This window comes from Schistocerca americana, chromosome 3 (assembly GCF_021461395.2).
Source record: "Schistocerca americana isolate TAMUIC-IGC-003095 chromosome 3, iqSchAmer2.1, whole genome shotgun sequence".
NCBI lineage: Eukaryota > Metazoa > Arthropoda > Insecta > Orthoptera > Acrididae > Schistocerca > Schistocerca americana.
In genome coordinates, this window is record NC_060121.1 from 365,228,939 (window position 1) to 365,251,476 (window position 22,538).

A 22,538-nucleotide genomic window follows, 5' to 3' on the forward strand; every position below is an offset into this window, starting at 1 on the left:
CTGCATTTGATTGTGAATAGCTTTTAAATTAATTTGTAGGTGTAAAGATTGATGTACACTGAACGTCACAGAATGGGATGTCAAAATATTCCACAGTTTATTTCAAATGGTACCATTGGTATGGAACAAAATGGTTCTGTCGGGCTTCCTTGAGAAGAAAATTTTGACACCAACGTGGAGATGGCGGCAGTGTCATGGGTAGGTTATGTGGGGGATTTTCTTCCATAAAAAAGACTAAATATATGAAAGTGAAAAATATAATTTAGACTGTACAATACCTGGATAAAGAAAAAGCCTACACTGTGCACAATAAAGAATGTAAATAGGTGGAGCCATTTTCATTGAATGCCTTTCTATTTTAATAGTGAGAAGTCAGCTCTGTTTTTATTAATTAATTAATTTATTGACTTTGGCATACTGTGGAGCACGGGAAACGATTGGTTTGTTCTTATCCTCCTAGAATCTCTTCATTCTTTCACTGAGGTTCATCATTCTTTCCTCTGTCCAGATAATCAGCTCTGTTTGAAGGTAAAAAGTAGTGTTTTTGACATCATTTGGCATTAAAGAAGTAATGGAGACACAAGTATAATCTAAAAAGGCACTGTGTATTGCTTTCTAAATACTATTTACTGTGTTTGCATGTATGTATTTTCTTCATAAAATAGGTGTTTATAGTTTGAAATGTTTGGTAGACAGTTTTCCAGTTCTATCAGTTCTCGACAGTGTGTAAAATTTACCATACTACCTTTGTATTGTAATATCCATTCTCAGTTTTGCTTCAGCTATTAATAAACTCTCCTATTTTGCTAATCCCTTAATGCCGATACTATGTTCCAGCATTCTGTAAGATACTTCCTGACTTCACTGTTCAGTACTGGGCAAAGTGATGTGAAAGCATGGTGATGTTCCAAGAAGTAAGAACACACTGCGATTTGATGGTGATATTTCTTTCCTTTCCCTACCACACCCTTCCACGCCTTCCACTCCATTCTCTTGCATTGATGTCCTGTGTCAATTTACTTTAATCATCACATACACCATTAAAATTATTTGTTTTCTGTCATAAGTGTATTGTCATTTAAGAGTTCTATACCAGGCATGTTTTGCTTTGATTTGCAAAAAATCACCTCCAGTGGTATGTATGTATCACTCTTTTTTCATGTTCGGTAGTCATCAGGTTTTTCACTTGTTATTAGCAGAGGTTAAAGTCCAAAAAATATTTGAGGCAAAGCAGTTGCCAGAATTTTGTTCTCTAGTATGTTACTAGGAAAATACAGCTAGGGTACTGGGAAAATGCAATCTGCCTACAAAGGAGATTGTTTACAAAACACTCCAGTAACCCATCCTAGAATATTGCTCAAGTGTGTGGAACCCCTATCAAATAGGACTAACAGCGGACATTTAATGTGTACAAAGCAAACTCTGCTAAGAATGAGGGCAAAACTCGTTGGTTCATAGCATGTGAATAGGAGGAAGAAAGAAGAACCACCACAGATGATGATTTATAAATAAAAGTAAAATGTGTCTGGTGTAAAACTCTATTAAATAGTAGTAGATCTAAAACAGAAAAGAAAAAAAAAATAGTTATTGGAATATAACGGCTACTGCTTGAAGATACCTATCCAAAAATGCATTATAAACACATTATTTTACCGCTAAGGAAACATAAAGCAGCATGGTCTGGCACTGAAAGCAAATTTTATTTATTTATTTGTCCTTTGACCAATTAACATAGTGGTATAAGTCGTGTGAAATACATTTTGGATATTTTCACATATGTAAACCTGTGTGGAATACAGTTGGACCAGGAAAGTGTGGGGCAGGAAGACGGAAGTTTATAATGACCTTTTCGGTGGAACTATCCCAGGATTCAGCTTATCATCCTGTAGAAGCCACGGCAAAGCCAATGTCAGGATGATTGGACCAGGCCTAAACCTCATTCTTCCTGAATGCTAGTGCAGTGCCATAACACTTCACCACCTTGCTTGGTATTTATTTTGTAAATGAACAGTAAATAATGCTGTAATATATCTAGAGTCTGAAATTAGATCAGTGTGTACACAAGAATTATAAACAGTAGCACTACCCGAACATGAAAACCTTGTTCTGTAACCATCTGAAAAATGCTGTGCAAACTGCAATGAACACTACACAGCTTTTCTTGTACCTGATTCCTGTCATTAAATTGGTGTATTTGGAGCTACATCTGGAACAGAGAAAACAGGAAACAAATGGTAGAAATATTCACATGCAAAGAAACACACAGACAGAAAAGGTACTACATTTATTACAGTAATTTTCTAACATTTAGAATTCCTGTGCACCCACATATTGGTAAAAATTTACAAAGGGCCATCAGGAAAATCTAAGATGGTGGAACAACTGAATTGTGAATCAATGTTTCACATGATCATTTCTTTTTCATTAAATCATGGGGCTATTGAAGTGAGGAGATCAGAGGTCAGTTTTTATTTTTGAAAGTAGTAACACATTCACTCTTAATCATACATGCATAGGTGTTGCCAACATCTGCACAAACTTTTGAAATGATTCTCAGAACAAAGTGCACTGAAATGAGTTTCTGGGAGCATTCATTACATGTTCTTTCCAGGCTAAGTCTAGGTTAACATACAGTTTTGTACATTGTATGTTTTCTATATTTTTGCCGTCCAGTACCACATTAAGATCTTGATATTGATTCACTTTACCAAATGTGGTTTGTTTTCTTCACATTTAGTGTCAATCAGTTGGCATTGAACCATGGATATGTGGACTTGAATAGTAATTATACAAAGAGATTGCTTAAAACCACATGAGACACTAGTGTCATCTACAAACAACAAGATTTAAGCAGCTGTCTCTGAGCTCTGTGTGTCGTTTATACAAATAAGGAACAGAAGAGGACCTAGCACACTATCTTGCAGTGCGCATATTTCATTTTCCCTTGCGTTAGATATGAGTCTGACTTTATTAATAGAGTGAGCCATTATTAGTTCCACAACCTGTGTTCTATTTTATACAGTAGATATTATGTGAATTACTTTTTTTCCTACCCTTGTGTAGCCCAATATTGCCGTTCCTGTACGTCTACCCGTTTGAAATACATCAGTATCTTGTGATCACTTAGGTATTTTGTGACTTAGTTTTTCATTAATCTCTCAAATACTATAGAGAGAAGTGACGTGTGTCGAATTTATGTCTGTTATAGCTTTTTAATATGGTATCATTCTGGAAATTTTTAATCTCTGCTGAAACTATCCTTCAGTAAATTATATCTGTTGGCATTGTGTGCCAAAGGCTTTGCAATTAGTGATGTAGTTCTTATTATAAGTGATACTGGCCCTTCATCTATTCAAGTTAACATTTTGCATTTGAGGCTTTAGATAATCTACCATTTCATGTTCAACATTGGAACTATACTCATTCTACATGTGGTCTAGAATATTTTAATTTTTCCTGATTTGTGAATTTCCAGTGTGGAATTTAGAAAACATTTATAAAGTAATCATTGATAATTTGGCAGAACCTTTTTACCAATATTAACATTTGTGATTGTGATTTCCTCTGTTCCCTGTTTCACTTTTTACAATTTCTGACGTAGAGTTTGATTTGTTTCCTTATAGTCTTATTTTAGCATGTTTCAGCAATTTTGCTTTTGCTGTTACCTTTCAGTATACTTTCTTATAAGTTTCTACATATTCTCTGAATTAAGAATCTGTGGATAGTTTACTTTGAGAACTGAGCCATTTCAGTGTACTACAGTCATTTTAATGCATGCATATTGCGATCCAGGTACTAGATATAGTGACCCTACCTGAATGAGCTCGTGTCAATTTCTTTGGAAAGCACATTTCAAAATTAGCCATGAATACTGACGAGAAAGTGTAGTAAGCATTGTTAGTGCTTAATTGTGAAAGCACTTCTAACCAGGATTCATTATTTACACTAGTCATAAAACTTGCACAGAGAAATGACAGCTGTTTAATGCCATATTGCATAGGGTCATCATAACAAGCAATATTACATTGGTAAATATCCTGCACCCCCCCCCCCTCCCCCCCTCCAGTCCTAACAGTCAAGAGCTTCTATCTACTGATTATCTATTGTTCTGCCCTGTTAAGAACATAGAAGGAAGAAATTCGACTCACTTTAAGCTGAGAACAGAAGCCCGCATCTTTCTTCAGCGAAGGATCATGTAATGCAGATAGTAATGGCAGTGAGATCTGGAAAGTTGAAAGAAAACACTTTGAAAAACTGGCATATGTTGTGGAATGTTGCCCTTCCCATTTCCAGTTTATAAATAGTTGTCATTCTCAAATGTGAATGATTCTTTTATATGACAGAAATATGATCACAAGAGACTGCAAATTTTAATTAATAATGGCTGATGTAGGGGACTGAAAGCTTGTAAAAATCAGTTGATTGGGATAGGAAGATCTGTGCATTGTAGGAAGAAAGGAGTCAAGTCGACAGGACATTTTGAGATTTGTGTGAACTGTGTCATCTTGATTTTGTTAACACTCTGGTAGTGTAGTTGTCAGGTTATTAGCAGAGACCTGTCTGCTTGTACTTAGAGCTATTAATTTGACTGTAATAAAATAGTTGGAAGTATATGATGAAGTTGTCGATCACTGGGCCAGACAATTTGTATGACTCGACAGTGGCTACATTCTCAGTATTCTGGAGACACAAGGTGAGTTCCTGAACATCCACTAAAAGACCTTATAGTGCCAAGTTCTGGTAAAGAAGTATAAAATGGATGACAAAATTGTTCTGATAGCACATTCCTTCTCATGTGTTATTGATTGTTGAAGTATTGCTGTGATTGTATGGCATAGTCGTACTTCCAAGTAAGGCTGCTTATGAAGTGTGGTAATCATCCATGAGTTTATTATGACTGAAGGACTTTGAGCAGTATGTACACTGTACCAGCTCCAACTGTGAAGTATGAATGAGTGTTCCGGCAGGTAGAGCTTTGTTCGTAAGGCTGAGCCAAACCTGGGCTGAATATGGACATCATATTATGAAAAATGGACTGGTGGATCAGCCAGCCTTTGTGTAGTTCAGAAGTCACTAAACTGACTAAATGATGAGCATGGGCCACATCATCATTCAGTACAGTGCATGGAAGGCAGAATGAAAGCTTCAGGAAAACGATGAAAAACTAAGTTCAGCATTCCATGTTAATTGTGGATGAGTGCCATGCAATGCACAACAAAGAATTACAACCATCATATGTATTTACTAAGGAAATTATCAAAGGAGGAAACATTAGCTAAAACGTACTTACATCAGACCTAGTGTGCACGTATCTGAATCTCACAAACTATCAGCGAAGACAGTTAGTGAGATTTTTGAAACAGATGTTTGGCTTACAAGATATCACCAATGTTTGGCTTGGTATTGCTGCGTCCATTCAAGAGCGTTACTTTCTAATGTTCGTCAGTGAATCTCATTTGATGTGCCCACTTCTCATACTCCATTTTTTTTAATGTTTGCTCACAGAAAAAAAGTTGCTCCAAACACTGATATCATATCAGTGGCAAATTTCTTCATTACTGGAAACTTGGCATCAGATAGGCAGTGATAAAAATTCAACAAGCTTTCCTTCTCTGTGCATCTCTTTCAACAAGTCATTTGCTTACAAATCAGTGAGCTTCAACTGTCGCATTATCAAGTCTACAATCAAACGAGTTCTGGAACAGAAGAATGTCACTCAATTATGTGTGTTCATTCCATGTTAGTATGAGATAATGGCCTGTGTACAGTGTTTGTAATGGTGATTCGACAGAGTCTGTATGCAATGTGATATAAGAACAAATCCATAGAAACTTATGTACAAAAATATCCAGGTCTGTAAGTTGGGATACCGTTAACGGGTGAAATTTAGAGATGGAACTTTCGACTTGCTGCCATAGGAATGAAGGTTTTCATGCAGGGTAGACACGTCTGAGTGGTCCACCATAGATGATTTCTGCTGCAGAAGGATCATCATCAGATAGCTGCATGTAGTCTTAGTAAAATCAACAGTAGCATAGTTACATCTCATATTCCATATGTTTTATCAAGCAAATTCAAGTACTGTTGGCAGGCTGCATGAACTGACGTGGAGGGCAAGGAATCCTTGCTATGACCTGTTGCACTCTTAGATATTATATAAGCTTTCTCACTAGGTGTACGCAACTTAATAATGTTTCTTCTTGGGGTCTAGTTATAAACCATTGTGATGTTGCCCACTTATCCCAGATTACTAAGTTGTGTTTCTCAGTTTAACATGGAACATATTTTTGTATACAACTGAAGACCTTGGGGTGGGTTCTTTAGCTTGTGCAGTGTAGTTTGTATCAGCATCACTGTATGCACACAGCCAACTACGCAGTGTCCAGATGGTGTTACTTATAATATCCTTTCATTGATGTACCTCCACAAACTTACCTGATTGGGTAAGTTACTTGAGTTAATTTGTAATTGGACAGTAAAGTTGTAGGTAGGGTCAGTAACTGAATAAGTCAATTGTGCTGCTAAAACATGTTGTGATTAGCAAACATATCTTTCGATATGGGCTTGTTAATGACTGGACAAAGGGCCAAATGGAGTCTCAGAACACTTTGATTTTGTGTAAATCTCCCTATATGCTGAGAAATTCTGTGGTAGCAGAATAGGGAGTAGATCCCAAGTTTTACGCTTACATGTATAGTAAATTCAAGATTTTACAATTGTAATGGGCATGAAGCAGTGAACATTTTTGGCGACTAGCAATGTTGCACCACTAGTTTTATCACCACTCTGATTCTATCTAGTGATGATGCAAATTCACTTGTATGGTTAGCACAAGATTCACACACTATGCAGTATACTTGGCTATATTTTTTGGCAAATGTCTCAAACCAGGAAGCTTTCCCTTCTCTTCACAAGTAGCTAATCTTTCTACAGCAGTTTGTTTCAAATTTATTTTTAATTTTGCCAATACCATTTTGCTGACGAGGTGCTGGAGGAAGTTGGAATGAAGAAGTTGCAGCATCTGTATTTGCTGATTTGGGGCTCGTGGAGTATCCACAAATAGATATTGTTTTTCTGACATGCTCTACATCCTGGCGGACCTCCTCACTATGGATCAATTGGAATGAAAGTAAATCTAATATAACAAAAAAATATATATATAAATCAAAATAATGTTCCAAAAAATGACATCCTTATGAGATGATTACACTGAAGATTTGTGAGGTGTCATATTTGTTTGATATTGTAGTGAAGAAATGCCTTCACCCTGTCAACCTGATGACTAGTTTTGTAACTGCCATCAAAAAATCATAATTACCTGCTCAGGATACTACTGAACCCTCAACACACTGTGACTGTAGCCCCTTTTCTGAGGTGAGGCCAGCTTCCTAATTGATTCCCTCTTCACCAACACAAGGGACCTCGATCCCCATGTCCTGGCAGAAGAGTGCTTTGTGGGAAACCCTTTACCTGAAATCCTATGATTTCGTGACCCAACACTAGGAAGTGAGTTGAAAGAGCTCCAGACCTGCCTGTTCTTCCTCTATACCTGATCTTAAAATGTGTGATGACCCTTTGTCAATCTGCCAATATAATTCCAGGAGGAGCAATTTTAGTTTTTTCCACCGTAAACTGGCATGGTTTCAAATATCCATCAATGTAAAACAAGTTGCATACAGAAACTTAATGCTCTCTCCTTTCATATCACACCTATTGGGGCACTGTGTACAGCATCAACACCTCTATCAGGCGCTGCTCTTGTTGCAGTTAGACTATACGTGGTTCAGCAGCATTATTGGATTTGTCTCTGTTACACCAAGTTCATCCTTATGGGAGAAGACTAGTCAAAGGCACATTTCATACAAGTCCCTTTGACAATCTTCTGACAGAATCCAGGATCATACCTTTGTGGTTTCAACACCACCAACAGCTGTTTAATTATGCAACTACGATTCACCCAACCATCTGGTTATCGGATCGTTTATCCCTCCCAGGAGTGCCAACTCCTTAAAAATCAGCCCAGATTGATCTTCCAGTTTGAAATATGTTTTAAAATTCTTTGTAGGTTCAGGTTCTGAACTGTCTGACAACAGAAATGTTTCGCTGTTGAGAGTAGTTCATGTTATTTTTCAGTATATTATGTACTATTTTCGTAATTAAAGCATTAATTTTATGTTTTCAGTTATGTATCATAAATTTTTATTTATGTAGGTGTTCTCTTTGTGGTTCCTGTGGAGCACAACTGTCTTTTTTGATCATTCGACTGAGCTAATCACAGTTGTATCTTGTCAAAGTACTTTCCATACATCTATTGCATATACAGTTTTGGCTTTTATTTAACTTTTAACTCACTAGATATAATGAGAGAAAATTTCTTGCTGCAGTCTCATATTATATACTGAGTGATTATTACTATCTCTGTTATCATTTTCGATGATAATTACATGTTACAAATAATTGCTGATATACACTCTTAAGACCATAATATGACACACCATGAAGGAATTATTCAAATAGAACCTAAATCGGTAGGTGTGAGGTCCGTATACATATAAACAAATGATTATAATTTCAGAAAAATTGGATAATTTATTCAAGAGAGATAGCTTCACAAATTGAGCAAGTCAATAACACGTTGGTCCACCTCAGGCCCTCATACAAGCTTTAGCTGCCATTGATTGACAGAGTTGTTAGAAGTCTTCCTAAGGGATTTTGTGCCAAATTTTGTCCAACTGGAATTTTAGATTATCAGAATACCGAGCTCCTTTTAGGGTTCTGCCCATAATGCTTCAAACTTTTTCAGTTGAGGAGAGACCCGTTGACCTTGCTGGCCAAGGTAGGGTTTGGCAGACACAAAGACAAACAGTAGAAACTATGACTGTGTGCAGGCGGGCATCATTGAAATGTAAGCCCAGGATGGCTCGCCATGGAGGAGAACAAAATGTGGAGTAGAATATCTTTGATGTACTGCTGTGCTGTAGGGATGTCGCAGATGACAACCAAAGGAGTACTGCTATGAAAAGAAATGGCACCCTAGACCATCACTCCAGGTTGTCAGTCTTATATGACGGTTGACAGTCAGGGTGGTATCCCACTGCTTTCCAGGACATCTACAGACACGTCTTCGCTGGTTAACGGGGCTCAGTTTAAAGCAGGGCTCATCACCAAAGACAATTGTACTCCAGTCGATGAGTTTCAAGGATGAAGACTTTTCTGGAGATGCCCTGGACATTGGTGGGATACCAACCTGACTGTTGCCTACCATACAGTTTGACAACCAGGAATAATGATCTGGAGTGCTATTTCCTTTCATAGCAGGACCCTTTTGGTTGTCATCTACAGCACTGTTACAGCACAGCAGCGTGTTGATGATATTCTATACCCCATTTTGTTGCCCTTCATGGCAAGCCATCATGGGCATACATTTCAGCAAGATAATACCCACCCGCATATGGTGAGAGTTTCTAGCACTTGTTGTGCTTTCCAATCCCTATCTCGGCCAGCAAGTTAGCCGGATCTCTCTCCAATTAAGAACATTTGGAGCATTATGCACAGGGCCCTGCAACCATCTCAGTATTTTGATAATCTAATGTGCCAATTGTACAGACTTTGGCACAGTATCCATAAGGAGGACATTCAACAGCTCTGTCAATCAGTACCAAGCCCAAGCTTGCATGAGGGCCAGAGGTGGACCAACACATTATCGATTTGCTCAATTTGTGAAGCTCGTTCACTAGAATCGCCCAATCTTTGTGAAACTATAATGGCTTGTTTGTCTGTAGATGTACATCACATCTATCAGTTTCTGTCCCATTCAGATAATTCCTTCGTGGTGTGTCCTTTTTTTGTGTACTTACAAAGGTATAAGAATAACGTTTCACTTATTCAAGACAGGTGTCAGACTGGGAGATATATTCTCTCCCTTTTCTTCTCCTCTTTAATTGTGCACCAGAATAGATAAAAAGAGAGTAACATAAAGAGTTACCTAGACAGGGTCTACCTGATGGTATCTCTCTTGGGGCACAAGTGCAATGGGTTTAGTGTTGATTCCTTGGAATTTGTTGATGTTCTGGCACTTAAATCCAATTCAATAGAAACTTCAGTGAATCGGTTCAAGATTCCCAGACAACAAGAAGCAGACATACGGCCAGATGTGTTGCTTGAAAAAACACAATACATCACAAACATCAGTGATTCTCCTTACACATTACCTCTGGAGCAGAGAGAAATCAAGTAAACCAACAGGTTCAGATATCTGGGAGAATGGCTGGAATCCAATCTTTCCAAAAGAATTAACAAGCAGGAACTGACGTGCCAGCTGATCAAGAGAACCAATAACAAAAAAGGGTCTGTCCTGTAACGAAGACATGAAGCACACTACCAGTCACCCACCCTGAAGATGTATATACTACAGAGTATTTAGTACTCAAGAGGAAAATTCTCACAGACAAACTTGAAATCCAACAGAGAAAGATGACGGGAAAATACTGGGGCCAGTACAGCAAGATAATGAATATAAAAGCCAACAAAAGTAGGGCTTCTACAGACACTGTGAAAAAAATACAGATGTAGCTAGAAAGAAAGTCTAGTCTTTAGTGGACATCTCAACAGGATGTTTCCTAGCAGGTTGATCAGTCAGTTTCATAACTACTGGCAAACAAGAAAGATCAATTCAGTGTGGTTGATAGAAATGATAAAAGTTTCATAGGAACTGGAAGATACAGAAAGAGACTTAGAAGATACAGAAAGAGACTTGGAAGATACAGAAAGAGACTTGGAAGATACAGAAAGAGACTTGGAAGATACAGAAAGAGACTTAGAAGATACAGAAAGAGACTTAGAAGATACAGAAAGAGACTTAGAAGATACAGAAAGAGACTTAGAAGATACAGAAAGAGACTTAGAAGTCCAGAAATCTGTCAAGAGAGTTGTTAAGCAACTGAGATTCTAAGACAAATCAAAAGGAAAGAAGACAGGCGCCCATTGGTCAAAGGAAAGGAAGGAACAAGACAGCCAGAGTATGCACAACTACTGGGAAAATGTCAAAAGCCACTCCAAATATAATAGTTTGTTGTCATGCTTCTTTGTTGGCCTATAAAAAGCAAGATGATCATTTAATTTCACAGTAGATTTGTTTTGCAGTCTGTAGTGGCAGGTATCTAAATTTTCACTATGAGAAAACTTTATTTGTTAACTGTCACAGTATTTCCAGTCAGTGGCAGTCTGCATAGCCTGTTATGTCAGTTTTTAATTGAATATTTTTCCTTGTTAACAGGTAGCTTCCGAGAATTATGTGATCTACTCAACAAGTCAACAGAAGTTTTAATGAAGAATGGTCAGCATTTGGACAATGTCCTTGAGACTTTAGACCTGCAACAACATTCATTAGGTGTTCTTGCTGTCCTCTGTGTAAAGTTTAGTGCTCCAATTTCTAGTGTATCTAGTGATCATCATGAATTATTATTTGCCCAAGCTCAGGAATTTATAACAGGCTGTAATGGTGAACAAGTTCGTTTTGCACCAGATACCTGTGAGTACATCAAGCATATTTTAATAGCATTTTTTATGCCTGAATCCACTGTCTCATTGCATTTCCTGAAAAGTCATTTACTGCATGAGACTGTTTTTTATTTTAAGTTATTGACCATTGTGCATTGTGAATTGTGTGTGTCTTATAACATACACTTACAAATAATGAGATTATGGTACAGGAGACACGTCAAAAATTACAAACTAGAATCTAATATTAATTTTTAAAATCTATATTTTCTTATTTTCTTATCTTTCTTGATAATGGACAATTTGCCTTTTTTTCCACAATATAATGCTAATTTGCGGTTGGATTCTGCTCAAATTATCAGTTCATCTTCCATGAACTCTTCTAATGAGTAATAACATTTGTGTACAAGAATTTCATGTAACTTCTTTTTTAGTATCCCTAGTTCCATGTTTAGAATGTTTTTGCCTTTAAGTTTGTTGTAGACTTTCATGCCCATATATTGTGGGGATTGAGCATATAATTTCAGTCTATGGGCAAGAAGCATAAAATTATCTTTATTCCTTGTACTGTATGGATGATCAAATTGGATTCTAATGAACAATTCCAGTTTGTTGTGTAAAAATATCATTAGCTCGTATATGTATAGGGAGGGGACAGTCAAGATTTTTAGTTTGCAGGTGTATTGTTATCCTTAAGACCTAGGCTGACCAATTTTAATGAGATGTATATGCTTGGTAGGGGACTAAACTTCCATAGGGGTTGCAGTTTTTCGTTATAGATGTAGAACCTCACATCAGTGATTATACAATATTACACTATTTGATGGGAACACGGGACGCCATTAAATATTGATCTTTCCATAATTCTCTGTGGATCATGCTGTGCTGACAAAATGGAAGCACTTGATGATGCAATTCTCGTGCAGTGTTGCTTGATAATAGCCAAGGGGATTAGTTAGTTCTAAGAGAAATAGTGTTTATTTCAATAAAAAAGCAGCCTCAAACAGCAAAATAACATCATTAAAAAAAAGTTTAATATACTGAACTGTAAATAATTAGTTCACATGATTGTCACTATAAGGTTACTGGTGGTTTTGAATTTTCAGTTTGTATTATTTTAAACCTGTATAATGTTGTTATGGTCATTATGGTCATGGTAGTCACAAGAAATTGAAACATCACCTTTTAATGACATTCACATGTGGATTTGTTGCAGTTGTAAAGCTAATAATGCTGTACTTTGTGATTTACAGGTGGTAATGAATTGGTATTTAATGTTGTGCTGTAGAATTAATTAGTTATTGTTGCAAATATGTAGGAAAGTTGTGGTAGAAGGTAAATAATTCAGAAGTAAAGGAGACCACTAGTTAAATAGCTGAAGCATTGAACTGCCAACAAGCACACACAGAAGAGAAAGAAAACTTGATAGCTTTCATAACAAATCATTTGCTGAGCTAGAGTAACACACACGCGCGCGTGCACACACACACACACACACACACACACACACACACACACACACACCTGTGCCCCTACATCATGCCAACAGGCACACGATGCCGAGATTATATTTCAAAGGGGGCTATGGTGGGGTGGAGGTTTTATTGGATGGGCTGGAGAGAGAGAGAGAGAGAGAGAGAGAGAGAGAGAGAGAGAGAGAGAGAGAGAGAGAGTGTGAGTGTCATGAGGAAGGAAGAGGAGTGGAGATCGGGACAGGTAGCTAGTGATTTGGACTGAGGCAGTGGGTTTGCTCATTAGGAATTTGGAAGGGAGGGTTGACGGGTGTGTGGGCTGGGCTTGTGATACATGTGTACTGGAGCTGATAAGGTGCAGATGAGAATGCCAGGAATAGGTGGATTGGGAGGAGGTGACAGGACAGAGGAAGGGGAAACTCTTGGGTGGAGGGTGTGGGGACAGTGGATTAACAGAGATTGATGCTGGGAAGATTACAGTAGCAAAGGATGTGTTTCAGTGGTAACTCCGGGTTTTCTCTAGATGGCCGGTAAACAGGTCACAGATTTGTTTGTATACCTTTCCTTCAAAGGAGAAGTAGTTGTGTGGTAGGATGAAGTTAGTGAGGTGTACGAGGAATGAGGTTGTGGGTTTGCAGTCTGAAGGGCATTGGGGAAGATAGTGTTCAATAGCAGCAAGATTATGGGCATAAGGGATGTTGGTGTATAGGGAAGTGGCGTCAGTAATGATGAGTAGAGATCTAGGTGCTAAAGGGTGGGGATGGTGGAAAGCCGCTGAAGGAAGAGGTTGGCAGCTTTGATGTGGGAGGCCAAATTTCAGGCCATTGGTTGGAGGTGTTAGTCAGTGAGGGCCGAAATCCTTTCAGTGGCCATGATAACAAGCTACAATGTGGCATCCAGGATTGTTGCATTTGTGGATTTTGGGAAACATGTAGAAGGTGGGTGTGCAGGGAAATGGATGAGGGGGAAATTGATTCAGGGGAGAGATTCTAGGAATGGCCCAAGGCTTCAAGAAGGGACTAGAGATAATGTTGGACTTCAGGGATGGGATCCCTCCGGCAGAGTTTATAGGTGGAAGAGTCAGATAATTGGCAGAAGCTTTCTGCCAAGAAGTCACTATGATTCATAACAACAGTGGTCACACTCATTGTGTGCTGCCCTCTACACACTGCCTGGCAGTGCTCCTCCCTCCCCCAACCCACTCCCCCTGTGGGTTCGGGGGTTAGAATAGGCCCGCGGTGTTCCTGCCTGTCGTAAGAGGCGACTAAAAGGAGTCTCACATGTTTCGGCCTTATGTGATGGTCCCCTCTCGGGTTTGACCTCCATCTTTCTAAATTATTCCGAAGAGCGAGCCAATTGGGGAAGGGCGCCTTACATGGTGCACTGTATCTGTCGTGCAATTAGACCTTTAGCCGTCTTTCTCGTCGTTGCAATGGTGTCCCGCGCGTTTCGATCTCTTGGGCGATTACCATGCTGCACTCTGCAGTGTTTCTTTTAACTGCGACGACGACCTTGGCCATTTTTGCACCTAAGATCCAGCACGGTAGCCAGTCCGTTGTGGTGGGGCCGCCATGTACCCTCTTGGTTGTAGCCCCCTGACAACACAGGGATCGCTCTACTGATGCCTGCGCCGTTAACTCCCCACGTATGCCAAGGAGTAGATGCCCATCGCCCTGGGGCATCGGGACTCCCGGCAATGGCCATCCTGCCAGGTGGCCTTTGCTGTGGCTGGGTGGCGCCCGTGGGGAGGGCCCTTGGTCGGAGTAGGTGGCATCAGGGCGGATGACCCGCAATGAAGCGTGGTACATCATCTCTCGCTGGCGGCCAGCCATCAGCAGTCTCTAAGCGCTCCAAAGCTCACTTTAAGGCTAATGTGTATGACCCCAAATCGTTCCCCTCCCTGGCCACACCATGGGAGGAACGAAAGGCTGTGAATGAGAGCGACAGATACTCGCCCCGGTATCTCGTCTGTACCAGAGCTGACGGGGACGCGTTTGTGTCTGTGAAGCCTCAGTTCTTTGTCGAACATTTAGAGGACAAGTTCGGGGAGGTGGAGGGCTTGTCCAAGATGCGGTCTGGATCGGTGTTGATAAAAACGGCATCCTCTGCCCAGTCACGGAGGTTGCTCAATTGTGACAAGTTGGGGGATGTTTCCATTAGCATCACGCCGCATAAGAGTCTGAACATGGTCCAGGGTATTATATTCCACCGGGATCTTCTTCTGCAGTCCGACGATGAATTACGCGCCAACCTCGAACGACGAGGTGTTCACTTCGTCCGGTGCGTCCATCGGGGTCCGAGGGATAATCAGGTCGCCACCGGTGCCTTCATCTTGGCCTTTGAGGGTGATGTCTTACCCGAAAAGGTTAAGGTGATGGTTTACCGTTGTGATGTGAAACCATATATCCCTCCTCCGATGCGGTGTTTTAAATGCTGGAAGTTCGGGCACATGTCATCTCGCTGTACTTCCAGCATCACGTGTCGGGATTGCGGACGTCCTTCGCATCCCGATACTCCATGTGCCCCACCTCCTATCTGTGTTAACTGCGGAGAACACCATTCCCCCTGCTCGCCGGACTGTAGGATATTGCAGAAAGAACGGAAGATAATGCAATATAAGACCTTGGACCGGCTGACCTACCCCGAGGCTAGATGGAAATATGACAGGCTCCATCCTGTGGCACTGACGTCAACCTACGCCGCTGCTGCAACGACGGTTCTCCCGTCATCACGAATCGGCTCTAAGATCGGTCAGCATCCACCGGCCCCTTTGCTTGTGGGGGGCACTTCACACCCTGTTGCTCCTGCTCCATCTTCTCCAGGAGCAACACCCTCCCAACCATCGGGGACATCAGCTCCCCCTTCCCAGCCGGAGAAGCGTAAGACTTCTTCGGCTGCTCTCGCCAGGAAGGGATCCCTTGGGGACCTCCCTTCGCAAGTTCCGACCAGTGGAAAAGCGGACGCCCGCAAGTGGTTGAAACAACCGCCAGTCCCTGGTCGTCGGGTCTCGCGGTCGTCGTCTGTCCCTGAGACTGACCCAGTGAAGCCCATGCAGCCTGAACCGCCGAAGGCACAGCGTGACAAGCAGAAAAAGAAGAAAGTCCCCAAGACCAACGGTATTGCGGTGGCACCGATCCCACCGCTTCCTACAAGCTCTGCCTCTGAGGACGAGGTGGAGATTCTGGCGTCCGCTGAGGACCTCGCTCTTGCCGGTCCCTCGGACGCAATGGATGGCATTTGCACGGATGCTCCATCGGAGGCAGCAGGTGACCCAATGGCGTAATCTGCCTTCCCAGTCCCGTCACGCCTTTCCCAGCCATGGACAACACCATCCTCCAGTGGAACTGCAGCGGTTTCTTCCACCATCTAGCTGAGCTCCGCCAACTTATCAGCCTTCACCCTTTCTTCTGCATTGCTCTCCAGGAAACTTGGTTTCTAGCAATGCGAACCCCCGCCCTCCGTGGCTATCGGGGTTATTATAAGAACCGAGCAGCTTATGAAAGGGTGTCTGGTGGCATCTGCGTATATGTCCTTCACACTCTGCACAGCGAGTCTGTCCCTCTCCAGATGCCTTTAGAGGCTGTCGCTGTACGCGTGTGGACGCCACAGGCTGTTACCGTCTGCAGTCTTTACATTCCACCGGATGGTGATGTCTCGCAGCATGTCCTGGCTGCACTGGTCGCCCAATTGCCGCCACCTTTCTTGCTATTGGGCGACTTCAACGCCCATAACCCTCTGTGGGGTGGGTCAGTGGCAACAGGTCGAGGCGCCATCGTTGAGCATTTATTGTCGCAACTCGATCTCTCGCTGTTAAATGATGGTGCCTTCACACACTTCAGTGTGGCGCATGGCACCTACTCCGCCATTGATCTTTCAATCTGTAGCCATAGCCTCTTACCGTCTGTCCAATGGAGTGTGCATGACGACCTGTGTGGTAGTGACCACTTTCCGATCTTTTTGTCACTACCACAGCGCCACTCTTCTGGGCGCCCTAGCAGATGGGCTATGAATAAGGCTGACTGGGACTTGTTCTCCTCCACTGCCGCTTTTGAGCCTCTCTCTACCGATGACATTGATGCGGTGGTTCAATCGGTCACCACCGGCATCGTTACTGCCGCCGAATCTGCCATTCCCCATTCCTGTGGGTCCCCTCGGCGGAAGGCTGTGCCTTGGTGGTCGCCTGAGATCGCTGAAGCGATTAAAGATCGCCGGCGGGCGCTCCAGCATCACAAGCGACATCCCTCCATCGACCACCTTATCGCCTTCAAACGGCTGCGTGCGCGGGCCCGCCTCCTTATCCGCCAAGGCAAGAAGGAGTGCTGGGAGCGGTATGTGTCCACAATTGGCCTCCATGTCACTCCATCGCAGGTCTGGGCCAAGATTCGACGCGTCTACGGCTATCGGCCACCTGTCAGCGTCCCTGCGCTCTCACTGAATGGAGCAGTTTGTACTGACTCCGACGTCATTGCAAATCGCTTAGCAGAGCATTTTGCTATGAGTTCCGCTTCTGCGAATTACCCCCAGGCCTTCCGCTCCATTAAAGAGCGGATGGAACGTCGGAGCCTTTCGTTTCGCACCAACCACCCAGAATCTTACAATGCTCCATTTAGTGAGTGGGAATTTCGCAGTGCCCTCGCTGCTTGCCCTGATACCGCTCCTGGGCCAGATGGCATCCACTGTCAGATGCTGAAACACCTTTCAGTGGACTGCCAGCGGCGCCTTCTCGATCTTTACAACCGTCTTTGGGTCGAGGGGGAGTTTCCGTCGCAATGGCGGGAAGGCATTGTCATCCCCGTTTTGAAACCTGGAAAGAACCCTCTGGAGGTGGACAGCTACCGTCCCATTAGCCTCACCAACGTTCTTTGCAAGTTGCTTGAACGGATGGTGAGCCGGCGCTTGAATTGGGTACTGGAGTCTCGGGGCCTTCTGGCTCCATCTCAGGGTGGGTTCCGTAAAGGCCGCTCCGCCACCGACAATCTGGTGAGCCTGGAGTCGGCCATCCGTACTGCTTTTGCCCGCCGTCAGCACCTGGTCGCTGTCTTTTTCGACATGCGGAAGGCGTACGATACGACATGGCGTCATCACATTCTTTCTACGCTTCATGGATGGGGTCTTCGGGGTCCTCTGCCGATTTTTATCCGCAATTTTCTGTCGTGTCGTACCTTCCGCGTGCAAGTCGCGGCCTCGTATAGTTCCTCCCACGTCCAGGAGAACGGTGTGCCACAGGGTTCTGTTTTAAGTGTCTGTCTGTTTTTAATAGCCATTCACGGGCTTGCTGCGGCCGTGGGAAATTCTGTCTCCGCTTCCCTGTATGCTGACGACTTCTGCCTTTACTACAGCTCTACTGGCATTGCAGCTGTTGAACGTCAGCTACAGGGCGCTATCCATAGGGCGCAGTCTTGGGCTGTAGCGCATGGGTTTCAGTTTTCGGCAGCCAAGACCTGCGTTATGCATTTCTGCCGGCGACGTACTGTCCACCCGGAGCCGCAGCTTTCTCTTAACGGCGAACTTCTTTCGGTGGTGGAATCACACAGGTTTTTGGGGGTGGTTTTCGATGCCCGGTTGACTTGGCTGCCTCATATCCGGCAGCTCAAACAGACGTGTTGGCGGCATCTCAATGCACTGCAATGTTTGAGCCACACCAGCTGGGGAGCCGACCGCTCTACCCTGTTACGGCTCTACCAGGCGTTAATCCAGTCCCGTCTGGATTATGGGTGCCTGGCATATGGCTCAGCATCCCCGTCTGCGTTGCGGGTGCTGGACCCAATTCTCCACAGCGGGATACGCCTTGCCACTGGTGCTTTCCGCACCAGCCCTGTGGACAGCTTACTCGTGGAGGCAGGTGTCCCTCCACTGCGGTTCCGACGCCAACGTTTGCTGGCCGCTTATGCTGCCCATGTTCTAAGCTCGCCCGGGCATCCTAACTATCGTCTCCTGTTCCCGCAGTCAGTCGTCCATCTGCCGGAACGTCGGCCCCGGTCGGGTTGTCCGATCGCCATACGCGTCAAGGAGCTTCTCTCCGGGCTTGGGCTTGTCCCTGTTCCACCTCCTTTCCGGGCACCTCTGCGTACACCCCCGTGGTGCGTTCCTCGCCCTTGCCTTCGGCTCGACTTGGCACAGGGCTCGAAGGACTCAGTCCCTCCAGAGGCCTTCCACCGCCGCTTTTATTCCATCCTGGCCACGTATCAGGGCTCTGGCATTGTTTACACCGACGGCTCGATGGTTGCTGGTCGAATCGGTTATGTGCTCACTCTAGGGGACCATTCCGAACAACGTTCCTTGCCGGATGGCTGCAGCGTTTACACTGCTGAGCTGGTCGCCATCTTTCGAGCCCTATCGTATATCCGCTCCTGCTCAGGTGAGTCCTTCGTTATCTGTAGCGATTCCCTGATCAGTTTACGAGCACTCGACCAGTGTTTTCCTCGTTCCCGTCTGGTGATGGCTATCCATGAGTCCCTGCATACTCTTGCGCGTTGCGGCCGCTCTGCGGTCTTCGTGTGGACCCCAGGCCATGTTGGGATCCCCAGCAACGAGAATGTTGACCGGCTGGCGAAAGAGGCGACTAGTGCACCATCTCTGGACGTTGGCCTCCCGGAGACAGATTTGCGAGCGTTCCTACGCCGCAAAATTCTGGACCTTTGGGACACTGAATGGCGCGCCCTGCCTTCGCGCAACAAACTTCGGGCCATCAAGGGGGCTACCGGTGTGTGGCGCTCCTCCTTGCGGGTCTCTCGCAAGGAGTCTGTTGTCCTCTGCCGGCTGCGCATTGGGCACACTCGGCTTACGCACGGCCACTTATTGCGCCGTGAGGACGCGCCTCTATGTCGCTGCGGCTCCGTTTTATCCGTGGTTCATGTTTTATTGGAGTGTCCGTTTTTAGCTGCGCTCAGGCAGTCGTTCGCACTGCCTGACTCGCTCCCTGCCCTTTTAACAGATGACTCGGCTATGGCTGACTTAGTTTTACGTTTTATTCGGGCAGGGGGTTTTTATTCTTTAATCTCAGTGTTTCTGTTTTTATCTTATTGTTTTATGTTGATTCTGGCCTTTGGCCTCCGGTTTTAAACTGATTTTTTAATGTGTTTCAAGTGGTTGGCTTTTCCTTTTTTATTTCTCTGGTCGGCCAACCACCGTCACACTCTGTGTGCTTTTAGTTCGTTTTGTCTGGTCTTTGTCTCAGTTTCTCTTGTTCAGTGTCGTCTGTGCTCTATTCAGTTACTCGTTTTTTATTCTCTGTGGGTGTTTTTTAGTACTTGGACAAAGGGACCGATGACCGTAGCAGTCTGGTCCCTTTAATCCCCCAAACCAACCAATCCCCATACCCACACCCTGCTACCCCATCCCCTTCCCTGCCCCACTTCAGATTGCCACTCAGTGTAAAGTTGAATTCCAGTCTGAGCTGCTGGACATAACAGTTGTGTGTGTTTGTTCTTTTCTGCATAAGGCTTTGGCCGAAAGCTAAATTTGTAACAGTCTTTGTTGTGCCTGTCTGTAACTTGTCATCTTTAGGGTGAGTAGCAAGCTGTCATTTTCCTAATACCATTGATATTCCAGCCTGGAGGTTCCATTGCATTTAGGTGCATTCTATATGTACTAAGAGAATAAGCAGCCGAGATGTGCGAATTATGCTTAACAACTGAACTACCTCCCCTATCATATTATAGAAAAATTATTTTAAAGCTTCAGTCAGCATCTATGTACATACTCCTCTAGAAATCACTGTATAGTGAATGGCAAAGGGTACATTGTCACTTATCAGTATTATCTCTACCTTTTCATGTTCCTTTCACATATGCAGTGGGAGTGGATGAGAATGACTATATGTCACTTCATATAGGCCCTAATCCCTGTGACATTATTGTCTTCATCCCTACATATGATACGTAGTAGATGCTGTAAAATTGTTGTATGGCCTACAAGGTTACATGAGATGTCTTTAGTTATGCAATAAGATTTCACAGAAACAACATTCACCTTTTTTTCACTGATTCCCATTCAGTTCTTTGAATGTATCTGTTGCTCTTTTGTTTGAGCTAGGTGGACCTAGTGTGATCCTAGCAATGTGTTTATGCCTTCCCTTTACAACTGCAGTCACGTCTTCTTCATAAGGCATCCAAATACTGGACAATACTCTAATATAGGTTACAGTAGTGTTCTGTATGTAGTTGCCATAAAATTAACTGAACATCTAAGTGTCTTACATTTGTTGTTGTTGATGATGATAAAGATGATAGGTATCTTTTGATGAACTAGTTTCCGGACTAGAATGCCTCTTTAAAATTAAAATACTGATTTTCAGTGTCACAGGTCAAATGCTTGTGTGTTACAGTTTTCATTGATGCTCTAAGAGACTCCTCAGCTCAGCAATGCATTGTTGTTGTTGTTGTTGTTGCAGCAGCAGCATATTTGTCAGACAGGTCTGTGTTCTGTATGCAACTTTCAAGTATGTGTCTCTTTTTGTGACGATGTTGTGTTTCCCTGACCCCTTTCCTCCTCTTTCTTTCCACCAGGGATATTGTTAGGAGAGGGAACAGGGACTACTAACGATGCTACCACTATCAGTCAATTTAGATTTATAAAACTTTTAACACTCACAGTGCTGTGTGTGTGTGCATCGTACAGTTCAAAACACCTCTCAATAGACACAGCAGCCAGGCAGGGTTTGTTTTTTCTTTTTTTCTCGTTACATCGTTGTCACTGTATGGGCTGCAATGGCGTCTGCTCGATGTTCCTTCACTCGGCAACGTAGATACTTACAAGGTGATGTGAAAGCAGCATTGATGAAAAACACCATCTAATATCTACAATTACTGAGGTCGTGCAACTCTAGTTATGAAAGAAAGTTCTGTAGAAAAACTGTCGTTCACTTTAATCGGATAGTAAGAAAATGAGTTGGCTTGTGGAAAATAATGTCTGAAATTACCACACAAAAATGTTTATTTTGTCCTTGATAGCCAAAAAAAAGGTACTATTCAGTCCACATTTAAACTATTGGCTATTTTCTTCCAGTTCACAACTCATACACACATTTCACATGCACAACAGCCAGAAACCTGTCCTAACCCAACCTGAATTAAACAACATTTTCACAGTCAGTAATTTCACCACTAATTTGAGTTATTACATTTGGTCCTTCTTGTGGATTTCTGAAAAAGAAACTGCTCGTCAAAAATACTCACTGGTTGAATACTGAAACGTGTCACACGGATACTATGAAGGCCAATATTTCACACGCTAATATCTGTCCAACAGATTTAGTCAGAATCTCTGAAATTTCGCCAAGCAGTCCTTAGGTCACCAATATCTCAAACACTAAGAAATTCTTCATCTTACACATTATTTTGACTGGCACTAGTAACATGACTGTCCACGTTCAAAGCTAGCGAGCAACTCCCTTCCTCCAGCCTCACTCCCAGTATAACTATCAGGGAACCGTCTTAATTCTGACTGGCTGACCATACTCGCTGCCAATCAGAATGCTCACTCATGATCATACTCGTACCAAAACTGGCCTGCACCAATCCTTAAACACAGACGCATTTGCGTCAATCTGGCATGCAAATATTAAAG

General features: G+C 43.0%; 1 protein-coding gene across 1 annotated transcript in view; it reads left to right on the forward strand.

Moving 5' to 3' along the window:
• The window catches only part of LOC124607087 (COP9 signalosome complex subunit 3), a 136,370-nt gene that overhangs the window by 38,371 nt on the left and 75,461 nt on the right, over positions 1–22,538 (forward strand). The window contains exon 2 of the mRNA XM_047139276.1: positions 11,276–11,530. Within this exon, the coding sequence (XP_046995232.1) occupies positions 11,276–11,530 (255 nt within the window). The remainder of the gene's footprint in view (positions 1–11,275; positions 11,531–22,538) is intronic.